The 23,897-nt window shown below is 39.9% G+C and overlaps 1 protein-coding gene across 2 annotated transcripts; it reads right to left on the reverse strand.

Moving 5' to 3' along the window:
* Positions 1-1,921: 1,921 nt before the first annotated feature.
* On the reverse strand, positions 1,922-22,522 carry SPATA5L1 (spermatogenesis associated 5 like 1). 2 transcript variants are annotated; one of them, XM_045449856.1, is made up of 8 exons: positions 20,044-22,522; positions 18,389-18,574; positions 13,083-13,241; positions 9,997-10,206; positions 9,260-9,484; positions 5,300-5,434; positions 3,997-4,122; positions 1,922-2,211 (listed from the first exon to the last, which is right to left on the reverse strand). In XM_045449856.1, exons 1-8 carry the CDS (start codon positions 21,136-21,138, stop codon positions 2,044-2,046), a joined length of 2,304 nt encoding a protein of 767 aa, XP_045305812.1. In that variant the 5' UTR covers positions 21,139-22,522; the 3' UTR covers positions 1,922-2,043. The 2 variants fall into 2 exon arrangements, with proteins under 2 accessions (XP_045305812.1, XP_045305813.1); XM_045449857.1 differs by lacking the exons at positions 1,922-2,211; positions 3,997-4,122 and having other exon boundaries at positions 5,302-5,434; positions 9,292-9,484.
* Between the last annotated feature and the right edge of the window lie 1,375 nt (positions 22,523-23,897).

Genomic DNA, 23,897 nt, shown 5'->3' on the forward strand with positions numbered 1-23,897 from the left:
CTCAGTTGGTTGGACGGCTGCTGTGGCTTGGGTCATGAACTCATGGTTTGTGAGTTCAAGCCCTCGCATCAGGCTCTGTGCTGACAGCTCTGAGCTTGCTTCGGATCCTATCTCCCTCCCTCTCTCTCTCAAAAATAACTTAACATTACAAAAAACAAAACAAAACAAAACAGGGGCACCTGGGTGGCTCAGTCGGTTAAGTGTCGACTCTCAATTTCAGTTCAGCACATCATTTCCTGGTTCGTAGTTCAAACCCCAAGCACGGAGCCTGCCTGGGATTCTTTCTCTCTTCTCTCTGCCCCTCCCCTGCTCATGCTCTTTCCCTCTCTCAAAATAAATACACATTAAAAATTAAAAAAAAAAAAAAAATAGGAAACTTCCCGACTGTGTAACATTTATAACTCGCATGTGTCACGCACTATGCTCTCCAGTACCCTACACTTGTTTTGAAGCACATCTTCATTGTGCTTAATTCACTGCATGATTTGTCTGAGGTCTGTGCTCACAGCTGGCCTACAGCGGCATGTCCATCTCATCCATTTACACTCCAGCATCTCGTATGGCACCTCCTTGGTGAAGAAAGGCTCGGTAAGATGCTTACCAGACAGACACTGTTAGGTGAGAAAAACAAGAGCTATACCATGCATTTTTGGTTTAAAAAAAAAGATCTACACATGCATAAGGGGCTAAAAGGTTAAAATATCCAAGTATTTTCTTTGTGTTTATCTGTATTTCTAACACTCTATTACTTTTGTAGTAAAAGGAAATAAAAACATACATATCACTAGCTCCTTAAAAATTGTCTAGAATTGCAAAAGGAAAATTACAGCTATACGTGGAGAAATTGGACAATACTCTGAACAAGTGATCAAAATCAACACCACCAATATGAGTAGACTCACGTGCCTCCAGCTGTGATCTCTGAGAACACAGCACTTATGTAGTGCACCACTGGTGATGCATAGCCTGAATCTAGATGCAAAAGCAGGCAAACACAAATCAGAAGCCAGTGGTTCTATTAAGTAGTCTGCACTCTTCAAAAAATGTCAAGGTCTAGAAAGACTGAGGAACTGTTACAAATCTAAAGAGGTTAAAGATACATGATAACTAAATGCAATGTATGATCTGAGACTGGAACCTGTAACTAGAAAAACATTACTGTGGAGACCATAGATGAAATTTATTAGATTAAAATATTGTATCCATGTTAAATTTCCTGAGCTTGATAAATACACCATGGTTACATAATAAATAATCACATTTGTAAGAAATATCCAATGAAGGGGCGCCTGGCTAGCTCAGTTGGTGGAGCATGAGACTCAGTCTCAGGGCTTTGAGTTCGAGCCCCATGTTGGGTGTAGAGATTACTTAAAAATAAAATCCTAAAAAATGTACACTGAAGTATCAAGGGGTAAAGGGCCATGATACATAAAATCTATTCTTAAATAGTTCTGAAAAATACTGTGTTTATGTATATATAAAAAAGGAGAAAGTAAATATGGCAAAATGTTAAAAATTGGTGAATCTGGTTTAAGAGAACATAAAGAGTTCTTTGTACAATTCTTGCAACTTTCCTATAAGCAACCAAACCAGGGTGCTTGGGTGGCTCAGTTGGTTGAGATCTGACTCCTGATTTTGGCTTAGGTCACGATCTAAGTGTTTGTGAGTTTGACCCCTAGGTTGGGCTCTGCACTGGCAGATGGAGGCTGCTTGGGATCCTCTGTCTTCCTTTCTCTTTACCCCTCCCCTGCTCACTCACTCTCTCTCTCTCTCAAAAATAAATAAAACTTAAAAAAAAAAAACAACCCCAAACAAACAAAAGCAACCACCATCCCCATTACAAAAACCAACATACATATACTCTCTTCCCAAATTATGGTATTTTCATATACTTTTTAGAAATAAGATGAACTTTAGCTTATCAGGTGCTTATCCCTTTTATTTACAGGAAATGATACACACAAACTCTAAAAATACAAAGTTGCAAATCATAGAGCAAGTTCACAGTTCAATTAATCCTTGAGCAGGGATGTAACGTAATTTTTAAAAATCCTCTAAGTTAGATAATCCTTGTTCCTGAAATAAGTTTTCATATAAAGTCAAGTCCGCGTGACTTAAGGACGGTTTTATAGTCTTTAGTGATTTCAGAAAGTGCTCTTGTTTCACTGTGGTTGCGTCTAGTCCATTTTCTTGCAGAGCCAGCAAGGCAGCCTATAAGAGACAAACAACAGGAAGTAATTAATGTGCTTCATTTTTTACAATTTATGGCAATACTTCAAAACCTAAGTGTAAAAACCTCAGTCCCACTTCTCAGAATTCCAATACTCATGACCAAATATTAAAAAGTTAAATATGGTGTTTAAAAGTTGTCTCAAGGGGCGCCTGGGTGGCGCAGTCGGTTAAGCGTCCGACTTCAGCCAGGTCACGATCTCGCGGTCCGTGAGTTCGAGCCCCGCGTCGGGCTCTGGGCTGATGGCTCAGAGCCTGGAGCCTGTTTCCCTCTCTCTGTGTCTCCCTCTCTCTCTGCCCCTCCCCTGTTCATGCTCTGTCTCTCTCTGTCCCAAAAATAAATAAACGTTGAAAAAAAAACTTTAAAAAAAAATAAATAAATAAAAGTTGTCTCAATAGATCATCATTTCTTCTACATTAAACTCTAGCCTTAAATGGGAAAAAAGAAAATGCAAGTTGTAATAATAATATATACACTATGAGCCCATAAAAATATTTACAGATGAGAGACTATCTCCCCGACCTCAGAGTAGTTTGTTTTTTTTTTTTTTAAAGTTTATTTATTTTGAGAGACAGTATGTGCACATGAGTGGGGTAGGGGCAGAAAGAGAGAGGGAGACAGAGAATCCCAAGCAGGCTCCACACTGTCAGTGCAGAGCTGATGCGGGGCTCAAACTCACGAACCACGAGATCATGACCTGAGCCAAAATCAAGAGTCAGATGTTTAACTGATTGAGCCACCCAGGTACCCCAGAGTAGGAGTTTTTAAATAGGACACAGCACTGATCATAAAGGAAAAGGTCAAACACATACTCTATAACATAGCAATTCTCTCTATAAGTATATACAGACACATACACAAGATTGTTCATAGCGGCACAATTTATAAAAAAAAGTCGTAACCCAAACGTTCAAAAGAATGAACACAGTATATTCATAAACCATAAAGTGATGGGCATGCACAAACTACTGTTATGCACAAAATCACAGATGAATTTCACAAACATAATCCTGAGTTAAAGAAGCAGACATAAAAGTATACAGTATGGTCCTATTTTTATAAAGTTCAAAAATATGCAAACTAATCGCCAGTGCTTGAAGTCAGAAGAGTACTTCCCTTTTGGGAGAGAGATTGGGAAAGCCCCAAGCGAAGCTTCTGGGGTATTGATACTGTTCTCTTTCTTGGTAGTTACACAGTGTGTTCATTTTATGTTAATTCAGTGAACCATATCCTTATGGTCTGTGCATTTTCCTGAACAGTACATTTAATAAAAGGTTATGGAAAAGGAAACACCTACGATGGCTTCTTTTACTCTCAAAATAAAGTCTAAATTCCTTAAAGTGGCTTACAAGGACCTGTGTGATCTGGCCATTGTCCATCTCCTCAATAAAGGCATGTTATCTCTTACTCCAGTCGTCCGCACATTTTCTCCCCTCCCTTAGCCTGGTCAATGGTCTCACCATCCTTCCAATCTCAGTTTACACACGAGAGCCTTCTCTGATGCCCCCAAGTCTGGTTCAGTCCCACAACACCCTGAACTTCCTGATTCACCACATATTTTCAGTTGCCAACTGAGTACTATAATTTGCCTCTCTGCAACTCGCCATGCACCTGTAAGCTCTGGAAGGGAAGGGCAGTGGCGACATGTTTCACCTTCCACAGTGCCCACCACATAGCAGTCTTTCAGTAAATGCTACCAAGTGAATGAAGATCTGAATAAATGAAGATATGTTCTCAACCATATGTTCCTTCACTAATTAACTTACTTCTTTGCAAAGGTTTCCAAGATCAGCACCAGAGAAAAAACAGGTTTCTGCTGCTAGGTTTTCTAAGGAAACATCGGGTCCCATTGGCATGTTTTTGGTATAGACTTTCAAAATAGAAAGCCTGCCCTGGAACAAAATTAAAAGTAATATGTTTATAATCTTATAACATTTATGTGTGACACAAAGCTAGATTAAAATATTTCAAGGGAGTGTTTCCTATCATACTACAGAGAAAGTGTTATGTATATTTTAATGATTAAACAATAAGAAAGAATCACTTCTGAAGAGATAAGAAAAAGTACTTCATCAATGGCTCATATGACAATGGTAAAAATAATGACATAAATTTCTAACACTTTTATAATCATTTTTAAAATAGCTGATTGTAGATATATTTCTTTAAGGGACATGATGAATCCCCTCTTTTGGGTACAAATAGTGTTATCAGACATGGATTAAGAAGGAAACACATGACTTATCCAGACATAATTTATTTATTTATTTTTTTTTAATTTTTTTTTTTTTTTTCAACGTTTTTTTTTTTATTTTTATTTTTGGGACAGAGAGAGACAGAGCATGAACAGGGGAGGGGCAGAGAGAGAGGGAGACACAGAATCGGAAACAGGCTCCAGGCTCTGAGCCATCAGCCCAGAGCCCGACGCGGGGCTCGCTCTCACGGACCGCGAGATCGTGACCTGGTTGAAGTCGGACGCTTAACCGACTGCGCCACCCAGGCGCCCCTATCCAGACATAATTTAAAAGTAAACAGACATTTAAATATTTATTTATTTATTTTTTAGGAAGGGAGGAAAAAATTCATTCTTTGTCATTAGTCTCTCCCTATCGGTGGCTGTGGATATTAAGGGCAAAAGATTTACTGATTCTTTGACTATGGATACATTGTGTAATCACTCTAACGTCAGATTTTCCCACTGTAAAATAAGGATACAGATACATATATTCTCCAGACATTTTAGGATTCCTCCATTCTAGTTGTAAAATGATGTTGAGTATACCTAATAAGCTCGATATTTTTTCAGTCTGCCACAATAATGAAATAAGGCAACTACTTTTAACTTTTAAGCTTATGTTTCTCTGAAAATATGCCCAGAGTATCCAGCAAAAGCAGATCAAAATTATGACTTTATGAAGGGCCACCAGGCGAGGAAGAATGCAGAGCCCAGTGTAAGACACACACCAGGTACATATATATCCAGTTTGGGATTCAATGCTGCCAGGCTCCTTACAGCTCCAACACTGATGTATTAAGAATCCTAACATAGAGTAAAACATGTACAGTTACCTTTTCATCTGGAGGTGGAATATAAATAATCTTATCTAATCTTCCAGGTCGTAATAAGGCATCATCTAATACATCAGGTCTATTTGTTGCAGCAACAATCATGACATTTCTATTAAAAACTTCTTGCAACTCTAACTGAGGGAAAATACACAACACAAAAGTAATGTCAATTAGCTGTTCGTTATTACATTTTTAAGAAATATAGATAAGAAGGGTCCATTTATTTTTAAATAAGCATATCCTTTTCTTGGGACGGGAACGCTTATACCCCCTTCTTGATCTCAAGGTATGCAAATACAAATTATTAACCAAAGAACTACTTTCTGTGTGTGGTGAAAGAACTGGCCAATCCTGGGGGACATCTCTCCATGTGAGAACCAATGGAAAGCCTACACCACAGCAGAGAACACCTACTGATGTACCTGAGCCCCAGTGAATGATTGGTAGATGACTTGAAAAGACAAAGCATATGACTAACAGGTAGAGATGTATGGCTATGAAACACCCTGGCTCTAATGTCCTGGAAGATGGAGATCTACTTTACTTTTTATTTATTTTTCTTTCCAGAGGCAGAAATATGACAACATAAGCTGAAGATGGGTCAATCCTAGATGAAGGTAAGAAATACCGAAAAGCAGTCAGGGCAAGGCCTTACACAGGCTAAGCATTCAAAATTGTTTGTTGAGAGTTCAAAAAGTCCAGGACCTGATGGCTTCAAAGGGGAATTCTACCAAACTTTTAAAGAAGAGTTAATACCTGTTCTTCTCAAACTATTCCATAAAATAGAAGAAGGAAAACTTCCAAATTCATTCTTTGAGGCCAGCATTACCCTGATACCAAAACCAGATAAAGATACCACAATAAAAGAGAACTATAGGCCAGTATCTCTGATGTACATGAATGCAAAAATCCTCAACAAAATATTAGCAAACTGAATCCAACAATATATTAAAAAAAATCATTCACCACAATCAAGTGGGATTTATTCCTGGGATGCAAGGGTGGTTCAATATTCTCAGATCAATCAATGTGATACATCAATAGAGAAAGGACAAGAACCATATGATCCTCTCAATAGATGCACAAAAAGCAATTGACAAAGTACAACATCCATTCATGATAAAAACCCTCAACAAAATAGGTTTAGAGGGAACATACCCCAACATAATAAAGTCCATATATGAAAAACCCACAGCTAACATCATACTCAGTGATAAAAAACTGAGAGCTTTCCCCTAAGGTCTCAAGAACAGGACAGAGATGTCCACTCTCAACTACTTTTATTCAACACTGGACTAAAAGTCCTAACCACAGCAATCAGACAACAAAAAGAAACAAAGGCACCAAAAATGGCAAGGAGGAAGTAAAACTTTCACTATTTGCAGATGACATGATACTATATTAAGAAAATCCAAAAGACTCCATCGAAAGACTGCTAGAACTGATAAATGAATGCAGTAAGGTTGCAGGATACTCAATGTACAGAAATCCATTGCATTTCTATACACTAATAATGAAACAGCAGAAAGAGAAATTTAAAAAACAATCCCATTTACAACTGCACCAAAAATAATAAAATACCGAGGAATTAAACTTAACGAAGGAGGTGAAAGCCCTGTGTACTCTGAAAATTATAAAACACTGATGAAAGAAATTGAAGAATGAAAAGACATCCCATGCTCATGGATTAGAAGAACAAACATTGTTAAAATGTCTATACTACCCAGCAATCTACAGATTTAATGCAATCTCTATCAAAATACCAACAGCATTTGCCATAGAACTAGAACAAGAATGCTAAAATTTGTATGGAACTACAAAAGACCCCAAAGTAACCTCGAAAAAGAAAAACAAAGATGGAAGCATCATAATCCCAGGTTTCAAGTTACACTACAAAGCTGTAGTAATCTAAACAGTATGGTACTGATGGTATTGGCACAAAAATAGACACATAGATGAATAAAACAGAATAGAAAGCCCAGAAACAAATTCACAATTATATGGTGCCTTTGCCTCAACAAAGGAGGCAAGAATATGCAATGGGAAAAAGACAGTCTGCTCAACAAATAATGCTGGGAAAACTGGACAGCTACATGCAAAAGAATGAAACTGGACTACTTTCTTACACCATACAGAAAAATAAACTCAAAATGAATTAAGGACCTAATTGTGAGACCTGAAACCATAAAAATCCTTAAAGAGAGCACAGGCAGTAATTTCTCTGCATCAGCTGTAACAACATTTTTCTTGTCTCCTGAGGCAAGGGAAACAAGCTTTCAGAGACAAAGCACAAGTGGGGAAGAAGCAGAGAGAGGAGACACAGAATCTGAAGCAGGCTCTAGGCTCTGAGCTGTCAGCACAGAGCCCGACACTAGGCTGGAACCCACAAACCATGAGATCACGACCTGAGCCAAAGTTGGACACTTGGGGTGCCTGGGTGGCTCAGTCGATTGAGCGTCCGACTTCAGCTCAGGTCATGATCTCATGGTCCGTGAGTTCGAGCCCTGTGCCGAGCTCTGTGCTGACAGCTCAGAGCCTGGAGCCTGCTTCAGATTCTGTGTCTCCCTCTCTCTGCCCCTCCCCCACTCATGCACTCGCTTTCTCTCTCTCTCTCTCTCTCTCTCTCTCTCTGTCAAAAATTAATAAACCTTAACAAAAATTAAAAAAAAAAAAAGTTGGGACACTTAACCTACTGAGCCACCCAGGCACCCCTACTGTAGTATTATACAATAGCCAAATTACAGAAGCTGCCCAAGTATCCACTGATAGATGAATGGATAAAGAAGATATGGTATATATACAATGGAATATTATTCAGCCATAAAAAAGAATGAAGTCCTGCCATTTGCAACAACATGAATGACTCTAGAGAGTATAATGCTAAGTGAAATAAGCCAGAGAAGGACAAATACCATATGATCTCACTCATATGTGGAATTTAAGAAACAAAACAAATGGACACAGGTAAAAAAAAAAGAGAGAGAAACAAACCAAAAAACAGACTCTTAACTATAGAAAACAGAGGGGAGGGGAGGAGGCAGGGTGGGTGGTGAAATAGGTGATGGGGATTAAAGAGTAATCATGATGAGCACTGAGTAATACATGGAATTGTTGAATCACCCAATTGTATACCTGAAACTAGTATAACACTATATGTTAACTACACTGGAATTAAAACATTTTTTTCTTTTCAATTGAACTGAATAATCAGAGTAGTTCACCATTAATGTGATCTCTCAAAGTAGTGAATTCCTTGTATCTGCAAAATTTTAGCAGAGGTGAGTGAACACCTGTCAGATGCTGTAGAAGGAATTCCTGTGTTACAAGAAAATTTGATCAGAAAATCTCATGGGTCCCTTCAGATTCTAGTGTCATATATTTCTCAAGAGCTATAAGACTCTCCCGTGGAATGATTTTTCAACTGGGAAACAAGTAAAAACAAGGAAAGAATAAAAGAAAACGGATCTGTTGGGTAATTTAAGGGTATCAAACTCTATCTAGGAAGAGACTCAGAAAGGGAAGAAGGGGCTTCTGAAGGTCATTTTAATTTCATTATAAGCAGGGAAACCCATTCCTCAAGAAAATCGGAAGTTGTGAATTACTAAGATCATTGGTAGTAACAATGTTTTGTTTTGTTTCATATAAAAACTTTTAGAAAGGGATGAACACTGGTTCTTCAGGATATAAAAATAAGAATACACCCCTTTTCTATGTAATATGTAACGTTAGGTTTCTAAATCTCAGGAAAAATAAAATTCACATTCATATATATTTAAGATAACTTACAAAATTTACCTCATCTTTTCTAGCCAAATCACAATTTTTAGCAGCTCTGTAAACATCCAGCCAAACTGAAATTACATAATTCCTTCAATGAGATGAATCCACATAGGGAAAGCTAGTGTATATGCATTGTATTTAATATTGGCCTGGGTTTTGTATATTCTGGCTAATAAATACCTCTTCGTTTTTTCTCAGCTCCTTGTATTTACCCTGTTGATCTGATTTACTTCCTCTTCTCTCTGTAGTCTTCAGTCCTACACCATCTAATTCATTCAGGAGAACAGAAAGAACACGCTCTTGAACATTACATTCTGTTTTGCTGATGGATCGAGAGCCCAAGATTGAATCAATTTCATCCAAAAACACAATTGCTGGAGTATTTGCTCTTGCTTGTCGAAATACCTTTTGTTGGGAAAATAAAATTATTGAAAAGCTATACGTTACTCAGTATTCAAGTGAATATATGCTTTATGTATTACTACTTATAATTTTTAAAATGTAAAAAGAGAAAGATGCTACATGTTTAAGAATTGGGGAATGAATAAATAGAACAAGAAAGAATGGAGTATTATGTACAGGTTAAAAATCATATTTTTAAAACATTTAATACTATGGAGTTTTAAAAATGATGATTTTAAAAAATCGTGATAAAGATATAATCTGCCCTCAAGTTTAAAACAAAAGCAAAAAAATAAAGGAAATTCACCAAAACGTTAACAGTAGGTAGAGATTACAAAGGATTTCTTATCTAACACTTTCCTATATTTCCTAAATTTTCTATAAACAAATATACATAACTTTTCTAGTTGAAAAAAAGGCCAGTAATATTTTTAATAACTAAGGTTTATCCTTAAGGCATATCAAGAAAATTCAGAAGGACACTTAACTATATGGGAGAAAATGAACAAACAAACCTGAGACAAGACTTTTTCTGAATCTCCAACAAAAGGAGAAAAGAGATCAGCTCCACTCACTGAAACAAAAGAGCAATGACAGCTTGTGGCCAGGACCCTCACCAGGGTGGTTTTAGCACATCCAGGGGGACCATACAGGAGAACTCCCTTTGGCTGTGTCAGGCCCATCCTGACAAATTCCCGAGGGAATTTTAGAGGCCACTCAATACTCTGTAAGTGCACAAAAAGAGACAATTGTTTTAGTATAATGATAAAACACCATATGATCCAGTAAATTCAAGTGTTCACTCAACAATTCTCATGTACCTGTTATGAGCTGGAAATGCAGTCCACTCTCCACACAGCAACCAGTGATCTTATAACCTAAGTCAGGTCACATCATTTCCTGCTTCAAATCCTACAGTGACTTCCCATCAGAATTAGAATAAAAGCCACATCTGAACTCCTTCCTACCACTCCTTCCTATTACAAGGCCTTATGCAGCCTCTTTCCCAAACACCCCAGTTTGTTCCCATCTCAGGGCCTTTGTTTGCTATTCTTTCTCTGCCTGAACACTCCTTCAAAATCTGTGTGGCTATCCCTCATCATTCAGTCTCAGCTCAAATGTCATTTCCTTGGAGAGGTCTTCCCTAACTACTTTAATTAAAGCAGACCCCACCCCCATCCCCGCCTGCCAATCTATGCTACTGCCCATCTTTTATTTTGGGAGCACTTACTCATTCACTATCTGAAATTATTATTTTTCCATGTTGGGTTTGTCATTCTGCTCGGCTAGAATGTAAATAAAGTTTACCACTTAAATTCCCATACCTAGAATGACACCTTCACAAAGTAAGCCTTCTACAAATGTTAACTAAATAGTAAACAAGTCCCCATTACCTCTGAGTATGTGGTTTTATTGTCATCATACTTTTATAGATGCAGAAGCTCAGACTTACAACAGTGAAGTAATTCGCCCAAGTCTTATTTCTAGTGAGGCAGCAAAACTAAGGCTGTCCCCCTCCCCGCCCCCCCCACCAGGCAATGTAAATCAGGAAGTGCAAACTCTTAACTACTGATGTATTGTCTTTCTATTAAAAAAGGATAAGATCCCCGTAGCAAGGGAACTCAGATTTTAGTTGGGGAGGCAGGCCTGTAAACTAACAATGAGGCCAGAAAAGGGCATTCCACCGGGAACGAACAATACACACAGAGACACTTGAAACTCTTATTCATCCCAACAGTAAGTAGTAACAGAAAGGAGAATAGGGGAAGCAAGGAGTAATGGAATGAAAGTGGAAGTAGGAGTCAGATTGTGTTAAGCCTTGAAAGTTTTAGTCAGCACTGAGGAAGCAGGATGGAGAATGGACTGGAAAGAAATAAACAGAAGCAGGGCGACCAGTTAGAAGTCTCTTGCAATAATTCTGACTACAAAAATAGTAAGGCTGGATGTGTCACAGGCACTGGAAGGGATAGATTTGAAACATAAAATTAACTCTTTTATGCAGGGACCATGTTTCTCTCTCTTTTTTTTTTTTAATGTTTTTATTTATTTCTGAGAGAGGAGGGAGACAGAATGTGAGCTGGGGAGGGGTAGAGAGAGAGAGAGAGAGAGAGAGAGAGAGAGAGGCACAGAACCTGAGGAGGCTCCAGGCTCCAAGCTGTCAGCCCAGAGCCCAATGCGGGGCTTGAACTTGCGAACCCTGAGATCATGATCTGAGCCTGAAGTCAGATGCTTAACTGACTGAGCCACTCAGGGGCCCCTGCAGGGACTATGTTCTAAATCCAAAGGGGAACTTACGTGCACGTATGGCACGACCCCTGCATTTGGAAGACAGGTTTCTGACTTAGGAGATGGGTTGCTGGCTTTATTCACAGAGGTAGAGAATCCAGGTGTGGAGGGTGGGTTGATTAGCTGAGCTATGGATGTCCTGAGTTTGAGATTCCTGGAAGTTACCTGGTAGGCAGACAGCTAAGTAGCTCTGATGATCAAAAGAACTATCTGTGTTGGATATAAAGATTTTTGAGTGAACAGTTTTCAGGAGACAGCTAAAGCCCTGGATATTGAGATCATGGACTCACAGAATGCAAAAAGAGGATTCCTAGGAGCTTGGAGTACTAACACTTACGGCAACATTAAGGAACAGAATGTTCAGAAAGGCAAGAAAGCTTAACATCTCAAAGCTAAAGAAATAGTGTTCGCAACAGGAAGTGTGGCTGATCTCTCACGCACTTTGTAAAGATTAAATGAGACAATGCATGTAAAAAATTAAGGAATGTTATAAATGCACTGATCCACGGACACAAGGATTCTAGGGTTCACTGTAGATATAGCTTCTAGTTATGGTGAATAAATTGTAGTGATACTTATACATCAGTCTTTTGTATGGGGTTAGAGAAATCTAGTTCCTTATGGCAGGATCACCTGAAGGTAAATGAACAAAATTAATTTCTGAAACTGCAATGCCAGTGAGAGGATCTGGAGAGTTGTGCTCCTTAGCATCCACTGTGAGAACTGTAGCCACCCAGGCCATTCTGTGTATTATAACTTTGTGCTTTTATCAGTCCCAGGGCAAACTCGGGCCTGTAAACTAAAAATCTGTGTTTGTACCACCCACAAACTAAGAACCACTCTTACATTTTTAAATGCTTGAAAAGAAAATCAGAAGAATATTTTGTGACGTGTGACAATTATGATTTCAGTGTCCATAAATAAAGTTCCATCGGAACGCAAGTAGTGATTACATATTGTCTTTGGCTGCTCTCATGCCATGAATACCGAGTTGAGTGGTTGCAATAAAGACTGTATGGCCCACCAAACCTAAAATGTTTACTCTCTGGCCCTCTACAGAAAAAGTCTGCTGACTCCATTCTAGATTATACAGTCTTTAAAGAAAACAACAAACAAGAGAAGGGTGAGGTAGGAAAATATGATGAATGGTATCTGACACCTATAGAAGCCCAGTTAAAAACAAGGACTGAGAAGTAACCCTTGGATTCAGATGTTGGGATGGCATTAGTTTCAGCAAGTGCGGTTTGTCTTCATCACAAAAGTGTTACACTTAAACTCTACCATTCTACTGGCACAAGCAAACTCTCTATATCACCTGTTTTAACTTCAGTTTTACATCTTCGAGGCCACCAATCTGCTCCCAGCCAACAGGCTTGATGTCCATCAGTCCAATGACACTTCGAAAGGATGAGGGTTGAATCTTTTTAAAAGCTTCAAGGAAGTCTGCTTCATCAATAGTCGGGTTGTCCTGGTTCTGAAGAAATATGCCCAAAAAGCAAAATCAGACCAAAAATTACAGGGCCTTTTTGTGATACAAGAGCACAATTACTTCTTTTTTTTTTTTAATCTTCTTTTGAATTATAAATCTATTTTGCTATCATTATAAAGAATCCTACACACACAATACAAAAAAAATGAAAAGTCTCCTCTCCTCTCCCAGCTCTCCCCACTAACATCTCTAGAGGAAGTCAACCACTTTCTGTGTATGCCACTAGTATGTTTTATGACGGTAAGGACACATACATCTTTCAAACAGATATATAAATGGGACCCCACTGTACAAATTAACCTGCACTTTTGTGCCACTTATGTTAGAAATCTTTTCTATCAATTAATAATATAGTTCAACCTCACTCTTTCTGACACTATTGTATGAGTGTACCATAATTCAACTGCATCTTTCTGTTGAATGTTAGGTTGTTTCCAGTATTTTGTTATTAAAAACAAAGCTACAGGTGAAAGTGCTTGTGCACATGTTCAAGTATTTTATATAATTTCCTCCAAGTAGAATTACTGGATTTAAGGGTATGCACATTTATGATTTTGACAGGTATTATCACACTGCTCTCAAAGCTGTACCAATAATATAAAGCTGTTCTTCCCATACCTCTCCAGCACTGTAGATCACCAAACTTTTAAATTTCTGCCAGTGTGATAGAGGAAATTGTAACCACTATTGCGTTCATTAAATTTCTTCAATCAAGAGTGAGGTAGAGGGAATGATGGAATTAGAAAGTTAGCTATTTTGCAACCATTTATAGTAAAGGCTGTTGGGGCAAGAATCATCTATGGGTACAAAAAAGGGGAGGGAAGTATGCCAAGGAGCACGATCTCAAAGGGTCTCTTCACAGATTTATTAGTTACAAAGGGAAACACACCACTATACAGTGGAGAAACTGGACAAAACTTGGACTGGCTAATCACATCAATCACCGATGAGAGGCATCACCAACGAGGAGCACGCAGACATCCTGTGCCTTCATGTGTATTACCCTAAGGACACACTATCACTTATGGAGTATTCCAAATGGGCATGCATAACCTGAACCTGACTATAAACAAATATTAGACAAACCCAAATTGAAAAGCATTTTATAAAATCACTGACCTAAAATGTCAATGTAAAATGTGTCATTTAAAAAAGCTAAGGGAGGGGCGCCTGGGTGGCGCAGTCGGTTAAGCGTCCGACTTCAACCAGGTCACGATCTCGCGGTCCGTGAGTTCGAGCCCCGCGTCAGGCTCTGGGCTGATGGCTCAGAGCCTGGAGCCTGTTTCGGATTCTGTGTCTCCCTCTCTCTCTGCCCCTCCCCCGTTCATGCTCTGTCTCTCTCTGTCCCCAAAATAAATAAACGTTGAAAAAAAAAAAAAAATTAAAAAAGCTAAGGGAGTACTGGAGATTAAAAGAAACTAAAAACTAAATGCAATATGTTAACCTGAACGAGATCCTGTACTGGAGGGGAAAAAATGCTAAGATGATTGAAACAACTACCAAAATAAGAATATGGGCTGTAGATTTGATAACGTTTTGTGTCCGTGTTAAATTTCATGAATATAATGATTATACATAATCATATTGTGGTCACGTATAGAGACATACTTGTTCTTAGGAAATAGATAACTAATGGGATATGATGCATGCAACCCATCCTCAATTGATTCAGAAAAAATAAGTAATATGTATACACATATACAATTAGAGACAGAGAAGGAGAGAGAGAATGATAAAGCTAATTTGGCAAAATGTTAAAAATTGGTGAATTTGGATGGAGGGTTTAGCAGGAGTTCTCTATTTTGCAACTTTCCTTCAAGTTTTTAATTATTTCAAAATAAAAAGTTAAAAAATAACTGAATGAGACTAATTTTTAAAGAAAGTAAAGTTGAGGATTTTTCACATTTATTGGCTGCTTGTAATCCTTTTACTGTCTCCTACCTGTTCATATTTTATTACCCATTTTCTCTTAGATTGTTGGTCTTATTGATCTGTGAGAATTCTTTCCATATCAAGGTAATTCGGTCTTTTTGTCATAGGCCAAAGTATTTTTTCCCAGTCTGTCTTTTGTCTTGTCTTTGTTTATATATTGTTTTGCCATCCCCAAATCGTCAAATTAGTAAACTATTTCCTTTTTGGCATTAGGTTTTATGTTATGCTTAGAAAGGCCACCTTCACTTTAAGATTACATTGTGGAGAATCTTTCTTGCAATTTCCTTGATCATTCTAGTGAAACAGATTTTTTGTTACAGTTAAAAACTGCTTATATTTATAATATCTATTTGTAATATCTGTACTATATTTAAGATTTACCCTCATATCAAATTCTGAACACTTAGTTGTCAAAAAAATTCCCATTTTCTTTCTTTAAAAAAAATTTTTTTTAACATTTATTTATTTTTGAGACAGAGAGAGATAGAGCATGAATGGGGGAGGGTCAGAGAGAGAAGGAGACCCAGAATCTGAAACTGTCTCTGAGCTGTCAGCACAGAGCCCGACGCAGGGCTCGAACCCACGGACCGCGAGATCATGACCTGAGCTGAAGTCGGAGGCTTAACTGACTGAGCCACCCAGGCGCCCCAAAAATTCCCATTTTCAACAAGAAACTATTCTATCCCATTTATATAAGATTATATAAGTACATACATATATAGAAAAAGAGAGAGAGAGAAAGAGAGCTATTCTGAACAATGTTCCTAAAAATTAGAATCTCTGGGAGGTGAGATTTCATGCAATTTTTACTTTCTTTATAATATTTTTATTTTAATTTCTCACAAAGAAAACTATTAAATAATTTTTTGATAGTTTTTTTTTCCTAATTGGCTAGGAGTATTAGATATTGGGTACCTGAATTATTTTTTTAATGTTAATTTATTTTTGAAAGAGAGAAAGACACACAGAACGCAAACAGAGGAGGGGCAGAGAGAGAGGGAGACACAGAATCTGAAACAGGTTCCAGGCTCTGAGCTGTCAGCACAGAGCCCGACACAGGGCTCAAACCCACGAACTGTGAGATCATGACCTAAGCCACCCAGGCACCCCCTAACTAATTTTTAAGTAACACTAAGATCACTTATATGTATATTATCTCACTTGATTCTAATAACTCTTTTAGGCAGATAAAATTCTTTCCCCTGTGTGTGTATGTATTAAACTCTATTTCAAACCCTTTAATGGGATTACTTCACAAAAAGCTGAACAAACTTCAATGCATCCCTTGTCTGCCCTGGTATAGACAGAGGCAGCAGTAGCCCCTCAGCTGCCAGAGGGGTAAAGAAGAAAAAGGTGAAGCCAGTACCTTCCCAGATGCCTCTGTCCCTTCTTCCTTTTTGCCTTTCTTCCTTCCACTTCCCCTGGTTGTTTATGAACTCAGCCATCACCTGTGGTAGCTATGCCTGGGCAGGCCCCTCCTGAAGTAGCAGCTGGCTGGTCCACCTAAGCCAGGGTGTTTAAGGTCAAACCTGGAACTTCAAAGCAGAGGGAATCCTAAATGTAAATCTCCCTTCCCAAACGCTGGTGCTCTCATCCTCCCTTCAAAAGGCATATATTCTCACACTTCAATGCATGAGAAGTGTCATTAAGTCTTCAAGCAGTTTTGGTTCTAAACCCAGAAGAAGAGAACTTACAAGTTCACATAACTTCTTCCCACCTTCAGAGTACATGTAAAAATAAATGGAAATGAGGAAGGATGTAAATTATATAGGTAAAAAGGTTTTCCAAACCTTGGATGATAAATCATCCTTTTATAATTTAAACAAACTAAAAACTGGTTTTTAAAAATTACAAGATTAAAGGCAATTTTAATGTTATAATAGTTACAATAGAGATTGAAAACTTTGTCCTAGAATCCTCAGGGTGCTGAAATTAATTTTTTTCTGAAGGGGTTTAAGGATTAATGACTACTTATTACATACAAAGTGAAGAGATTTTCCAATCCATAGTGTTGAAAACTATTATACTTAAAGCTAACATCTTAAATATTTTAAAGAAAGGTAGTTATGAATTAAGGATTTCAATGTCAAAGACAAGTTTAGAGAAAAATTCCAGGTGCCCAATCTTCTCCTGGGTTAGAAAAGTTTACTTTCAAAAAAAAAAAAAAAAAAAAAGAAAAGAAAAATTTATTTTCCCTACAAAATATTTATTAATAAGGAAAAAACAGATGGAATGGGAACACAGTATTTCTGTGACCCTTCTGCCAAAAATGCAAAAACTGAATCCAATCATGAGGAAACATCAGTGAAACCCAAACCAAGGAATACTCTACAGAAAAAATAACCTGTAGTCTTAAAAAGTTAGCCATAGAAGACTAAAAATGGTTCTAGGTTAAAGAATATTAAGAAATCAGGATAACTACATGCAATGTGTAATCTTGGATTACTATTTTTTTTTCCTTTTTAAATTTCTGCTAGAAAGGAAATTAATAGGATAGAGTGAAATTTGGATAAGGTCTACAGAGATTATACAAAAGTATCATGTCAGTGTTAATTTCCTCATGTTGATAATTATACTGTGGTTCAAGTCTTTGTTTTTAGAAAATATATACTTAAGATTTTAAGGTTAAAGGGACATCATGGCTACAGTACATTCTCAAATGTTTCACACACACACTAGACATATATATATCATATATATGACATATATATGAAGAGAAATATATATGTACGTACATACATATAAAAACACAGAAGAGAGAAAGATAAAGCAAAACTGGAAAAATGCTACATTTGGAGAATCCAAGTAAAGCACATACAGAAATTGTACTGTTTTTGCAACTTTTCTCTAAGTCTGAAATTGCTTCAAAATAAACAAAACCAAAAATTAAAAAGAAATACATTTGATTCTTCTGGGGGCCACGCTCTCTTTTCCCTAGCTGCTCTGGGCTTCTGCACCAGGCGGTTCCCTTTGGCAATGAGGGAAAATGTCCTGGTAGGCCTGGAAGACTCAGCCCTCTATCCCCACCTTCAGGCTTCTGCTATTCCCATGGAGCAGAGATGTAGAAATACAGGTGAGAAATAACTGTGGAAGGTATCAAAAGTTCCAAAAAAATGTACTTACCACTTGTTTAATCCCAAATTAATTTGCTATATTAATCAAAAGGCCAACATACACAGTCATAAATCAGTGCTTCCTACCTTCTTACTATGAAGGAGAGCGTGCAGGGCAGCTTCTCTACAAAGTGCAGTCAAGTCCGCACCAACGTAACCAACTGTCATTTCTGCAAGGAGGCTCAAATCGACTTGACTGGAGATGGGCATCTTTGAGGTAATCACCTGGAGTATCGCCTTTCTTTGTTTAAGTGTGGGAGTCCCAATGACAACCTATATGCAAAGCAAAAAAAGAGAAATTAAAGCTTACACAGCTTAAAACATCGTATAATATTTATATCCTCTCAAAGGTGTATACTTACTGAGCAAATTTGGCACTACAACTATGTACTCTTAAGGATGCCATAGATTCTGAATATATTAAAATCCTAATTTTCCAGAGGAGTAACACTGGCTGGATAGTTGCACAATGAAAATTACATACAGATCTTCCTCACCTTAAGATGGGGTACCATTCCAATAAATGCATCATAAGTTGGAATTACAGTAAGCGGATAATGCATTTAATATACCTAACGTACTGAACATCACAGCTTAACCTAGCCTACTTAAATATGCTCAGAGCACTTACATTATCAGCCGGTGGTTCGGCAAAATCATCTAGCACAAAACCTATTTTACAATAAAGTTTTGAGTATCTCATACAATTTATTGAATACTGTATGAAAGTGAAAAACAGAATGTTTGGATGAGTATAAAACGGTTGTCAACGTGTCAGCTGTTTACCCTCATGATCTCGTGGCTGCCCAGCATCACAAGAGAGCATTTTACAGTATATTGCTAGCCTCGCAAAAGATCAAAATTCAAAATACGTTTCCTACTGAATGACTATGGCATTCACACCACCATAAAATCAGAGGCCCTCTGTATGTCATTTAACAACATTTTGTTATTTTTTACAACTTCCCAAGTTCTACCAGCCAAGGGTGCAACAGTAAACCAGATAGTCTAGGTCCCCGCCCTTATGGATTTTATTTAGGAGACAAGTACTAGATGATGCAAAAAAGAAACAAATGTGCTCAAGTTCTGCACAGATTAAGCTAAAAGTGTGCAATTATCATCTGTCTCTTTAGATTCCTAACAAAGTTCAAATATCACTTAACCACTATTCAAACTATTTAATCAGGAATCAATTTGGGACTAAAGCTTGTAAAATAGTTCAGCTTTTGAGTACTCAATCTTTCTGGCAACTCAGGGAGCAATTGTGGGTAATTTCTCACTTGTGGGTCAGGATGCTGGTGTCCTGACAATGAATGAATAAGTCCAGAAGAATTAATGCCTGCTTTGATTTAGATCTTCCCCGACTTCTCCCTTTTTATTTCAACACACTCATTTCTTGAAGCTATCCTAATTTTAATTCTCATTCCAAATCCATAAGAGTTGAATACACTTACAGCTGAACTTCCCTAAAAAATTAACATTACTGGTGGTACTCATCTTCAGGACCTGCACAACAAAACTCATCCCTAAAGGCCACCCTGCTTCTCAATTTGACTCGGGAAAAACGGGTCCCGGCTCACAGATCACACAAGGACAGAGAACAGGTTCTCTGCACCACACAAAGCCCCACTCCAGCCTCACCGACTGCCAAACCTAAGTGGCAACCGCCTAGGGGCAGCCAATCAAGGCCAGAAGAGGCCGAGGTTCCAGGAACAGAGGTCTGACTGGCCCCGCCTGTTTACCTCTCGGTCAAATCTCCCCGGTCTGCGCAGCGCTGGGTCTAGAGCGTCCGGCCGGTTGGTGGATGCCACGACCACCACTTCGCGGTCCCCACTGATGCCGTCTAGCAGCGTCAACACCTGGGCCACCACGCGGCTCTCGGGGGCTCGGTGTGGGCCGCCCCGCCGGGGACACAGGGCGTCCAACTCGTCCAGGAAGAGGAGGGTGGGTCTGCGGCTGGCCAGCTCCCGCGCGCGCCGGAAGACCTGCCTGACGTTCTCCTCGGTCTCCCCGGGCCGGGCGCCCTGTAGCGCTGGGGCGCTCACTGCCAGCAGCTCCGCGCCCGCTTCCCGGACCACGGCCCGCACTAGCTGAGTCTTGCCCACTCCGGGGGGACCCGCCAGGAGCACGCCGCGAGGCACTGCCAGCCCCAGGGCCGCCAAGGTGCGAGGGTAGCGGAGAGGCAGGCTGAGGAGCTCCCGCAGCGAGTCGGCCGCCTCCGAAAGGCCCCCCAAGGGCACCTCGGGCCGTGGCTCCGCTTCCGACGGAGGCACCCCGCTGAGACCGATGCGGGTGCGAGGAGTGACTAGCCCGGCCGGATCCGGGCTGGGCGCCCCGCTGACGATGTGCAGCGCGGCTACGGGACCCGGGGCGCCCGGCGGAGCGGTCACCACGTGGCCCCGGGAGACAGGTCGGTTCCTGAGAAGCTCCTGCGCCGCCTCCAGCACCGCGGCTGGATTCGAGGCACCGGGCGCGCCCGCCCCCTCCCGCAACACCGGCCACACACTGAGGTGCCGCAGCGACGGGCAGGACACCAGGCGGAGACTGCTTAAGCGGAGATTCCCCCGGAACCCTGAAGCCTCCACGGCCGCCCCGGGGCTCGCGCACTGCGGATCCAGTTGCACAAAGCCGTCTGCTCCGTCCCGCCGCAGCCAGGCGGTGCAGACGCAGGAGCCGCCGTCAGGCAGAGAGATCTTCACCGCCGAGCCCAAGTGCGCGCCCAAGGCGCGGAGGGCGGCCGGGCCCAAGCGACAGCGCTGAGTGCCCCTGTCCTTAGCGTCTAAGGGTAGCACCTTTAAGAGCGGCTCTTCAGGAAGGGGACCTGAGTCCGGAGCCATTGCCCACAGAGAAACTCAAGCCAAGGAAAGTGAGATAGGAATTCCACCCGGCCTGGGAAAGTGGGAACACCCCGCTCTTCGGCCGGAAACAGGTGACGCGCATGCGTCAGTAATGGCCCTCAGTTGCCAGTCCCTGAGCGGAAGCGGAAAGGGCCAATAGGAATTTAGACTGTGCTGTGGCTGTCGGTGTTGTGGTGTTGGATTTGACAAAACTCAGTGGCCCATTCCAGAACTTTAAGGAAAGGGCTTTAGTTATGGGTGTCTGGGAGGCCGCGTAAGCTAGATTCAGTAGGCCATTAAGCATATATATATATATATATATATATACCGATGACTTAGAGAGGCCCCGCATAGCATGCTCTCCCTGGCTCTCAGAGTCGAGCATCACCACCTGTACTTTTGGGCTATCATCTTAGAGGCTGTATTTTGTGAAAAAACCTTAACTGTACTCGTGGGCAAAATATTTTGGAGTGCTCCGGTGCTAATATCTAAGGTGACTTAGAGTAGCTGAGAAAAACAGCCTTGGCACCTCTGATGAATGTGGATTCTAACGTGTCTGAAGATCCAGGCATGCCCCTCCTACGGAAAAGCACCAGGATTGCAAAAGAGAAGCACAGGGTAGCATTTTAAATCCTCAGGAGAGAGAAAAGAAGGAAAACCAGGCCATCTAACCTATTTGTGGCACACCAATACATTTTGTTCAGATTCCTTACTCCTGTAGGGAGCAAGGGCAGGCCGGGTACACTGTACCAAAATGGCACACTGATTATTTTGAATTAAAGCTACTTGGGACAAGGACACTCAGGCTCTCTGTACCCCCTGAAAGCAGGAAATAAACCTCCCATGTGAAAGGTAGTAAGAAGTAAACAGACATCCTTATAACACAGATAGGAACTTAAAAACTGAGAAAGCTGTAGAAATAAACCTTGTTGCTTTTTTACTAATCTACTACCTCAGCCCAAATTCTACTTAGAATTCATTACTAATTAAAGCTTCCAGGGCACCTGGATGGCTCAGTCAGTTAAGCATCAGACTCTTGGTTTTGACTCAGGGCATGATCTCACAATTTGAGTTCAATCCCCACATTGGGCTCCGTGCTGACTGCACAGAGCCTGCTTGGGATCTGTCTCCTCTCTGTCCCTCCCTCTTTCCCTCCTCTGCTCATGCTCTATCTCTTTCTTTCAAAATAAATAAATAAAACTTTAAAAACAAACAAACAAAAAAAAAAAACCTCCCAAGCATTTTTTTAGATCCTGTCAACTCCTCACAAATTTATTGTCTCTTTGTCTAAGAAGCATAAAAACTGCCTGCATTGGTCATTTCTTTATGTCTCAATTTCATTATTGAGTCTCTGCATACGTAACAATAAAACTTTGGGTTTTCTCCCCTTTTTAATTGGTCTTGTGTAAATTTAATTCTTAGTCTAGCAGAAAGATCTTGAAAGGCAGAGAATGCTCCTTCCTTACACTTCTCTGAATGTTCTTTGACAACAATTATAAACTCTCCTGTTCATGTGTTTATTGTCTTCTTGGTGCACAGCAGTACTAAGGCCTGTATTAGAGATGATGGTGGTCTACAACATTAAGACTGCTGCCTGCTCTTCTCTTCCCACTGTTCTTCTCTATTCCACATAGGGGATTACTCTCTTTTTTTAACTTAAAATTTTTTTAGAATTTATTTTAATTCCAGTATATTTAACATACAGTGTTATATTAGTTTCAGGTGTACAATATAGTAATGCAACAATCCTATATATTAGTGCTTATCATTATCAAGATAAGTGTACTCTTGAATCTCCTTCACCTGTTTTATCCATCCTCTCACACATCTCCCCTCTGATAACCATCTGTTTGTTCTCTATAGTTAAGAGTTTGTTTGGGGGGGTTGTCTTTTTTTCCCTTTGTTCATTTATTTCTTAAATTCCAATATGAGTGAAATCATATGGTATTTGTCTTTCTCTGACTTATCTTGCTTAGCATTATAGTCTCTAGCTCCATCCATGTTGTTGCAAATGGCAGGGTTTCATTCTTTTTATGGCTGAATATTCCATTGTACATATGTCCTGCATCTTCTTTATCCATTTATCAATGGACATTTGGGTTGCTTCCATAATTTAGCTATTATAAATAAGGCTTCAGTATACATAGGGGGTACATATCCTTTCAAATTAGTGTTTTCATATTCTTTGGGTAAATACCCAGTAGAGTCATTACTGAATCAGAGGGTAGTTCTATTTTTAATTTTTTGAGTAACCGCCACAGTGGCTGCACCAGTTTACATTCCCGCCAACAGTGCATGAAGGTTCCTTTTTCTCCACATCTTCACCAACACTTGTTGTTTACTGTGTTTTTTTTTTTAATTTTTAATATTTATTTATTTTTTTTTAAATTTTTTTTTCAACGTTTATTTATTTTTGGGACAGAGAGAGACAGAGTATGAACGGGGGAGGGGCAGAGAGAGAGGGAGACACAGAATCGGAAACAGGCTCCAGGCTCTGAGCCATCAGCCCAGAGCCTGACGCGGGGCTCGAACTCCCGGACCGCGAGATCGTGACCTGGCTGAAGTCGGACGCTTAACCGACTGCGCCACCCAGGCGCCCCATTATTTATTTATTTTTGAGAGAGAGACAGAGTGTGAGCAGGGGAGGCAGAGAGAGAGAGAGAGAGAGAAAGGGAGACACAGAATCTGAAACAGTCCCCAGGCTCTGAGCTGTCAGCACAGAGCCCAATGTGGGGCTTCAATCAATAACCATGAGATCA

This window comes from Leopardus geoffroyi, chromosome B3, assembly GCF_018350155.1.
Source record: "Leopardus geoffroyi isolate Oge1 chromosome B3, O.geoffroyi_Oge1_pat1.0, whole genome shotgun sequence".
Taxonomy (NCBI): domain Eukaryota; kingdom Metazoa; phylum Chordata; class Mammalia; order Carnivora; family Felidae; genus Leopardus; species Leopardus geoffroyi.

What these genes read in the sequence shown, in the direction of transcription:
- SPATA5L1 (XM_045449856.1), bottom strand. Translation starts at nt 21,138, where the DNA reads ATGGCTCCGGACTCAGGTCCCCTTCCTGAAGAGCCGCTCTTAAAGGTG. An exon ending in CTCTCCTTCATAGTAAGAAG is followed by an intron (nt 13,242 to 18,388) that starts GTAGGAAGCACT and finishes ATATTTCTTCAG; the next exon opens with AACCAGGACAACCCGACTAT. An exon ending in CAGAAAAAGTCTTGTCTCAG is followed by an intron (nt 9,485 to 9,996) that starts GTTTGTTTGTTC and finishes TCCCAACAAAAG; the next exon opens with GTATTTCGACAAGCAAGAGC.